The sequence below is a fragment of the Amia ocellicauda genome, chromosome 8, assembly GCF_036373705.1.
Source record: "Amia ocellicauda isolate fAmiCal2 chromosome 8, fAmiCal2.hap1, whole genome shotgun sequence".
NCBI classification, from domain to species: domain Eukaryota; kingdom Metazoa; phylum Chordata; class Actinopteri; order Amiiformes; family Amiidae; genus Amia; species Amia ocellicauda.
In genome coordinates, this window is record NC_089857.1 from 18,993,384 (window position 1) to 19,002,307 (window position 8,924).

Below are 8,924 nucleotides of genomic sequence, written 5' to 3' on the forward strand. Positions count from 1 at the left end.
GAGGGATTGAGGACATCAGTTTAATTTTAGAACCAGTAGCCATTTATTTCTTCCTTGCCTGTGCAACAAACATTTAGCCTAACATTCACTCAGAGGAAAAACATTTGGTGTCAGACAGAACAGTTCTATCAGCCTTCATAAATGTCTTTAAAAACCTGCACCTTCCCTTAACTGGAAATGTTGTAACAAACATTGACCTACAAGTCCATGTGGATTTATTGTAACAAGCTTATAGAAGGCTCCTGTTGCACCTTACGCTCACTGCAGAGGTATGAGATGGATGACTGGCCCAACACCAGTAGTAATTACAGGATTGCAGGCACTTGCACCAGCTGAACTGCCACCCCCATCTGGGAACGGATAGAAACTGTTGCATTGCATTCAGTACAGGGGGAAGAGGCCCAATTCACACCGGGTACTTGCCCTCAAGAGCCGCTCACCTCAAGGCTCCCCGTGGGGTCTGAGTTCCCCGTCTTTGACCAGACAAAACTGAGCCCGGATCCTGGGCTGGAGGCCCCGCAGCGCCCTGGGGCTGCCAAGATGGCCGAGCTAGAGGAATCGGACTCTGCGGAATCGCCACACAGGGAATTTCACTTCGCTGTCCTCAGAGCGCTCAGCTCAAACACTGACCTTTTGAATGAGGGTTCAGGTACTGCAAAGCCCTCTGTCCTACACTCGGGATTTCCCTGGGTCAAACCCCCTTCCCCCTCCGTCTGCTAAAAACAAAATATTCCTCCTTGGCTGACATGGCTGACTTTTCCCTTGGGCATCCTCTCGGTGATCAAGTTTATTGAATCACTTATTTTTAATGCCATTTGTGGAATCTTTGGTGATTTGTCTTCTCAGTAGAGTATTTGTTGACCACACAAAAATAACAAATCCTGTTGGCGGGAATCCCTTCTTCCTTCTAATAATGCAGATCATAGTCTTATGGGCTTATGAAGCTGTACTAATGTCTTTTGTGTGTTTTTAAAAATCGTATTCTGTCAAACAATAGTTCTGGTGGTTGGTGGGTGTAGGGTGTGGTAGCATGTGCATTTTAGCTTAATTCACTATCTGAATCCTCTAATCAACCTTTCTATGTCTCTATAACTCCCTGAAGTGTGTGCGTGTGATTTGAGAGTTTGGGGTTTTCGCATGTCCTGGAAACGTATACATTATAAATGTGTCAAAAAAGGAAAACCTATTACCAAGCAGGCTATATTAAGTGTCTGAGGTGTGCAATATTTAATCATGCATCTACTAACATGATTAGTAAGGATTTTTTTAAACTTATTTATTCAAATCTGCAGCATTTAATTATGATAGAAGCTAGATAAAGCTAAATGCTAGAAAGTCCTGAAATTATTCCTGAGGGATTGTGGGAACCCTGAGTTATTACACAAGTGGTGCACAGCTCCAGTTTGAGGTCTACACGGTGTTTCTACCAGAACGCTTTGCATTAAGCTATTTTCCGTTTCTCATTTATAAATCTATTTAATGATGTAAACATGACTGACCATCATGAAGAAGCACTGCACCATTTCCGTGCACCTTGAAGAAACTTGACCCATTTGCTTGAAAATGCCTCGGTCGTGTGATTGAGCTTGTCGGTTGTGTATTGTAGACCAGTCGCAGCTGGAGGCAGAAGAGGTGAAAGGTCAGAGCCCTGCGGTGTGCACCCCCACTCGCACCCCTCCGAGCACCCCCATCAGAGCAGAAGAAGGTACGCCCTGACTGTGAGCAACCCACTGAAAGCATGGGTTGTTCAGATGTACTGTGGGGTTTAACTAATAGTATTTTTAAGAGGAATGCTGTTTTTTGAAGTTTGTTCTAATGATGGTAATTTTGTTTTTATACAATAAAAGGTAAAGAGGTGTGTCCTTAATTTGTATATGTATATTATAATGGATACATTTTATAGATCTAACCAATAAGCTAATTTCTTTAGGTACACAGTAGTAGCATACTGTATAGCAGCAAATGCATCACATTTATATAGTGGTAATGGCATTTATTGACTTCATTTTAGTTATTTTGGAGACTGGTTTAATGGAATTATCCTGATTTATGATATCCATCAAAATGATAAGGTGAATTTAGAAATGCAAATATGCAATGCCAAGACCCCAGTAAATCTAAAATTATTGGCCAAGATTAAGATTTTAATCTGAGGATGACTTTTATAATCTGCTTTTACAAGTTGTTCCTTCCATAGTTCACACCTCTTGGTTTTTATTGCATTTGGATTACACCTGTATTGTGGGAAAGGGGACCCTCTGTGACCGCATAACTGTAAGGATAAGGGAAAAGTATATAAACTGACACAATTGAAATGTGGAATACAAAGAGAATAGAATCATCATGGCTGGTGTGTACGAACAACAGGGCAAGACTGTCTATGGGAAAGCAATGACTGAGTTAATTTACAAACTTCTCACCTGTGCTGTGGAAACCAGGGCCCAGGACCTGTTTGGTGATGTCTTGATCTGCAAGACAAATCAGTCCACATTCCACTCAGTGTACAGGAGTGTTTTGTTCTGCATTTTACAGTTTCCAAAGACATTGCGCACATCCCAGTTTTCAGTCCAATACAAGTTAATTTGTGCCATTACCACTGATTTTAGGAATACTGTACATAATATAGATGTGTATTTTAGCATTCACAGCACAAAAGGATAGGAAATGGCAAATGATACAGGCTACTCTTTGAAAAAGGTCAAGGATTAGTAGGCTGGAAGAGGGAACTTCCTCAGCCTCGGATGTGGGATTTCCCTTCCGGGCAAAGCTACAGCACATTGGCAGTGCATTACAGGGGAGGTAGCTTTAGTTCTGTGGATTGATGACCGATTTGCAAGGTTATCTGCCCAATCCCCTTGAGAAACAATTCACTTGATGTGGTTTCCCGTAAGCAGCCTTGCTCTGTTGTAATTCCATCAGCCGGTGCAATCACAGGCTCTTGAATCTTGCCAGCATAATCGAAGGGGAGGCTAGAAGTTTATCTGAAAGGTGAAACATGGTGTAATCTAATCCTTCAGTGTGTTTATAAAGTGTATCACTTGTCTTGTTATACTTCCCCATTCACTTCTCCATTTCATTTCTGAGATCTTGTAAGAATGGTATATTTCCATTCCTTTTTTTTTTTTAAGTATATAATTTTAATTTTAACACAATGGCTGTGATGATTGCATAGACATTTTTCTACTTGTGCTTTTTTCTTCCTGTGCCTGCATTACAAACAGGAGATGGATATGCAAAAGAGTACCTGTTGCCATAGTAAGTACTGTACATCTCATGCCTCCGTTCTGTTCTAACCTCTCCTTGCATGGCTTGACTCTCCTGCATCTGTGCCCTAATTCATTTGCTGGTTTATCTTGGACTGTTTGACTTCTCAATTTTGTTTTCCTTTTGGTGACAGGTACTATTTCAGAAGTTCTAATTCTTAAACCGCAGCAGCAAGACTACATAGTATTTTCTACCGGGTTTGGTGGATTGAATCTCACTCTCCTAAAACTAAGTGGATGACCTAGAGCAATGGAAACTTGACTTTTACAAAAAATAGGTTTCAGGAATTTTAACCTAGAACCACTTAGTACCGTTTGCTCAAAAATGCTTCTACATGCAAATTTTATTTTTTAATCCTAATAACATTGAACAAGTAAACTGCTTATAACTTTCCCTCCCTCCATCCATTTTTTTTTTTTTTTTTTTTTCCTGAATAAGTAGGACATTCATAAAATGTAATTTCTACTGGCTGTGCTGTTTTACCCCACCCATTGACTTGGGTGTTTTAATGCACTAGAGTGAAATGGGGAAAAGTACTACACCTCACAGGGGTCACAGTTTTTCAGATGATAAAACAAATCCCCCTTAATGCATTGTATGCATATTGGTTAGGCGTATCCTTTTTTTCTTGCACCTTCACATGAGCTCCTTTTTAGTGATGGGGAGGACGGGACTTGGAAAGATGTAATTTGGTTGTGAATGACCTCTGAGATGGACCTAGCAGCAAAAAGCATTATGGGTAGTCTTTTCCTTTCTATAGTTAAGTCAGTTACAGAGTAATTGACAACATTGCAGGTATGGTTTGAAATGTGTGACTGGTGGTTTGTTGTGTGCGTGCTTTCTCTTATTTTAATGAGCTCAGGGTTGTTTTACAGTTTGCAGATTGAAGCTAGGTGCTGGCTTAGCATAATGTTTATATTTGGTTATAACTGTAAAGTTATTTCCCATTTACTTCCAGTATGTATTAAAGTAAAAACAAGGTTTTTAAAACTACTTCAAAATCTTGCAGTACAGATGGGTAATGTGCCATGATTCAACATATAACTGGGTTTCATTATAAGGGAGTTTACTTCAGATGTAGCCCACTTGGTTACTGTCCATCATTTGACAGTTAAGTTTCGAGTGCACGGTTACATTTTAAACAGCGTTGCTCTTATTTTCTCAGATTAAGCAGGAATCATCAACAGCTCCTCAGAGGGTCTTGTAACCCTTTTGAAGTGCAGAATGAGTGTTTTCTGCTGTGAATCCTGTCTTATGTATTTGAATGTTTGTTATTCAAGAATATCGACTTCACAATAAGTGTTTTAACAACCTAATAAGGAAGAGGATCAGAACAAATATTGCCATTCTGTAATTGCATCTGGAGCCAATAAACATGGGTATTTAACATAAATCTGCAGCTAGTAGAACTGTTGTAAAATGTAGAAGCAGCTTGATCTTCAGGAACAGCTTGCTTATCAGCTGGAAAATGATCAATGGTTTATAAATAGCCATAATAAGTGAAATTATACAAGTTTGTTCATAAGTATTACACTGCCTGAGTGCTGAATAAACCAATTTTAGCATAATGTAGTTATGCAATTATTATAGGTATGGCTTTGGCTGATTTGCCATGCCAGATCTTGGATGCCTTTAAACTAATATCCATAGGGGTTGTGCTGCTGCTCCTTCTGCTTTTAAGTAGAGTTCGAGAGAGAACTCTGCTGCTCTCCTTCATGAGACTGGTGGAGGAGGGGCTACTGAAAACTGGTCCAAGGTGGTCTTTTCTCAAGCGGTGGATTCTTCGGGGGCGCCGTCTTGTTTTTTTTTTTTTTTTGGTTTTACTAACCTGGGCTTCGGTCAAAGAAAATGTTATTTTTAATTTGGTGTTGTGGAGTTAAAACTGAGTGTGTATAACATGTGTGTTTAGTCATTAGGCTCCATACAGCAGACGAGGAAAAGGCTGTTTAAATTGAGACTGTCAAATATGTGTACTGTGCTCCATAGTTCCTTTTGTGTCTTGGCAAAATACTTCATGCTTTTGTGTGATTTAGTCATTGTTACTGATGACTGTATTTGAGACCGGCGTGACAGTCAAAACTTTTGTTTTGTTTGTCAATCTTATTTGTGTGTGTGTATGGCCCCAACATATCTGGTCAAAATCACTGAGAAGAGACCTGTGTTTTGACCCACAACACTTATTGACCAGCTGTAACTCAGGACAGATACTCCTCAGATTCATTATGAATACATACATAATATGCATAGTCCTAGGTTTGGTTTTCACAACGTGAAGTCAGCCAAGAATAGCTTTGCTGCTGCTGCTGCTGCTGCTTGCTTGATTTTTGACCTCATAGTGTCTTGCAGAACAACTTCTCCTGGCTAACTCGCCTCCCTGCCCCCCCCCCCCCCCACCCCCTTTCCAGAGTCCCAGCAGGATCAGACGTACAAGGACGAGAGTGACCCGGCCACTTTGAGACAGACCCTCCCAGACCTGACCCCAGATGAGCCCTCGGAGTCCCCCGCCTTCCCACCCCCCGGGGCGGATGAGACTCCCGCCCCCACCGACGACCTGCCCCCGAGCCAGACTGAGCAGCCCCCCCAGCCCGAGGCTGAGGAGCCACAGCCCCCTGCGGCAGAGCTTGAGGCCTCCCCACCCCCCGACTACACTGCTGCCGCCGACCAGGGCAGCGACGAGTCTCCTAGCAAGTCTCCCTCCAAGAAGAAGAAGAAATTCCGCACTCCCTCCTTCCTCAAGAAGAACAAGAAGAAAACCGACTCTTAGGAGCTGTGTCCTGTGCAGCTGATTTATACCCTGTGTTTTTACGTATTGCATTCAAAATTGTGTGCATTTGTTTATACTAGTGTTCACTTCCAATTTGCACCAAAACTATTAAAAAGTGGGTCAAATGACGTCTGGTTTAATACGGTGGAAAGTCGCATTCGTTGTTGAATCACTGTGGGAAGTACAGTGACGTGAAGTGCGTGGCTTGTGACTCGTCTTTTGGTGCGTATTTGAAGTGAGCATTAGCTTTTTTTTTTTTTTAATATATATTACTAAACTCTATTAACCACTAGAATGTATTGGGACTGTATCAAGTGTCTTTTAAAACATGGAATGCAAAAAAATTAAGCTTTGAAGAGGTTTAATTGGTGTATACATAAATTGAAAAACAAATAAATGAAACGAACACGGTGCTAATAATTGCTGTCTGACTGCATTTCTGCACTGGCTTTACATTGCGGCGCTGTACAGAATATTTGGGGTCCAGCTATTGCGCTACTGAAGAATGTTTTCTTGTTCCATATTAAAATATAGGGTCGCATGGCTAAACTGCCTTTGATAAAACATCAATAAAGCATTTATACTCATGTATTCAATACCGGTCTTTCTAGGCTGATTTATAAATGTACTCTTGTTTAGTTTTACATTTTTAATCCTTTAAAACGCACTGGAAGTGTATATGCAAAATTACTCTTCCTACAAATGCACCAATACAAATCTCGCCTGGAAAGATTTTAGTAAATGCAATTGCAAGCCATATACAATCTGTAGTTTTTTCCTATTAAAAAATATGACAATGCTTATGAAAATCCAGAACTGATGTATTTCTAGTTTGTTTTTAATATGAATTTTAAAGGTCATTGGTCTTGTTTTGCATTAGGTGTTGTCCTGAGCCATTTCCTTTTCACACAAAAACACGTTTGTAAGGGGAACCTGATCATGCGCGTCTTTTAAAGAAACTTCAGGGGGGTTTCTTTGAAAGCAGGTGCATAAGTTTTACTTTTTTAATTTGGCAGTTATTTAGGCCCTGCTGCTGACTGGGAATCACTGTGCCATTCTGAAATCAGAAGACCAGAATTAAGAAGTCAGTCTGCCCAAGCAGGCGACCAACTGGAAGGTCTTTCTGGAAAGGATGAAGTACAACTTCTCTTGTGACAATTATGTTGATTGGACACAACCAGTTCCTATCCAGATGCTTTTCCTACCATCACCGGTGTGTGTATTGGCCAGTCTCAAAAATTGTCAAAACTGTGAAAGCCCGATACAGACTACACCGTTAAATGTTCTACTTGCACAGAGAAGTCTTTAAAAGACCAGCCAGACTGTCAAACCCCTTTTTCCAACCTTAAAATTATAATCATTTTTTTGATGCTTATTTAAATCCAGCATTTCAAGCGTCATAGTGTGTTCCCCATATAGCTCTCCAAATATCCTACAATATCCCACATCTCCTTTTGTTAAAACTTGCAGAATGACAAACATTTAGGCTAAATATGGACAGTCAGTTCTTGCCACATGTAATCAAAATTGTTTGAAAAAAACTGTAGCAACAAAATGTAGTGATATTTGCTTTAAGTCCAACCCATGCAAAGTTAAACCTGTCTTAGCAAGAATGTGTATCCCAATTTTTGACCCAGAGATTTTTTGAAATATTTCAACTTTGCTCAAATGAAATTGTCAAAGATTCAGACACACAATTGGTGTTTATTTAGAGACTATATCGTGCCTTCCACTTTCTATATGTACAGCTGACACCTCAGACAGGCTCCAAGAATATAGTCCTGCATTTATATTCTGTCTTGAAGAGGCCATGGATAGGGTAGTTTGCTGAAATTGCTTGGGAGTATATTAGGCCAGATTTTATTCACCTTACGTGGCCGTAATGTTAGTTTGAATTGAAGACTAAGAATATTTAGAGGTGTGCCAATGGGTAGAAAGGACCCGTACATGACACATTTTGTTTTAATCCTGTATAGTTAATGCTAGATATTTTTCTGCCTGAATAAGCATGACTTTACTGAGGCTACTATATGTATACCCTATGTATACATGTATTGTGGTGCGCAGAAACCAAATGCTTTGGTGGTGTGTTTGGAAACCTGCAGCAGTCATTATATATTTGGCCCAAAAGGTGTGTTTAAGTTTGCCTACAGCCAAAGTAGATTTATGCACTTGTCATTCATTTTTTAATTGCATTATCCTGGACTTTCCTGGGATGAGCATTCATGATTAAATGGTTATATCAGTCTGCTTTACTATTAACAAATCGTATCGGAAAGTAAAAGCTTCTTAATTTCTTCAGCTCTGCAGCGATCCTTTTCTTTGGAAGGACAGTATATATTTGTTCCTTCTTTAGCTCCTCATCCATTGCCTTTCGCAAAGACGTTGGATGACGCGAGGGGGAACAAGGAAATATGAGAGTCTAGGAAGAAACGGGTCGCAACACCAAAATGTCCAGTCGAATGAGTTAATGGATTCATTGAGGTCTTCCAAGCTTCTGCTCTATATAGCGTTAGTGCTGTTGTCGCTTCTTATGGAGTGGGCATCTTTGAGAGCATTGTGAATTCCTTTTCATCCAGCACCTAAAATACTACATCCCGATATATTTTCTTTGTATACTCATCTGATTACACAACAAATGTACCATTTAATCAGGCAAGACAGAGCGAGACAGTTGGGTCTTCTTGTCTCGTACAGTGACTGAAAATACTTAGTCTGGACTGCCTTTTTCACCCAAAACAAGCGTCTTGAAATAAAAGTATAGAAAGAAATGCCAGAGACATTTAAAATCTTGTCCGACATTATTTGGGACATCAGATACTGGACGCATGTTGATCACACTTGACCAGACAACTTGTGAACTTCTTACAAGCCACTATAAAAGTGGTAAATATTT

At 40.2% G+C, this 8,924-nt stretch overlaps 1 protein-coding gene across 15 annotated transcripts in view; it reads left to right on the top strand.

Annotated features, from left to right (window-relative positions):
* The window catches only part of add1 (adducin 1 (alpha)), a 36,052-nt gene extending 29,604 nt beyond the window's left edge, over nt 1-6,448 (top strand). For 5 of the 15 annotated variants that reach the window (XM_066710533.1, XM_066710535.1, XM_066710536.1 and 2 more), the window contains 3 exons: nt 386-649; nt 1,607-1,705; nt 5,670-6,448. In XM_066710533.1, the coding sequence (XP_066566630.1) occupies nt 386-649; nt 1,607-1,705; nt 5,670-6,028 (722 nt within the window). In that variant the 3' untranslated portion in view covers nt 6,029-6,448. Of the gene's footprint in view, nt 1-385; nt 650-1,606; nt 1,706-3,221; nt 3,257-5,669 lie in introns of those variants that run through there. The other 10 variants (XM_066710541.1, XM_066710546.1, XM_066710547.1 and 7 more) reach the window with 4 other exon arrangements.
* Nucleotides 6,449-8,924: the final 2,476 nt, after the last annotated feature.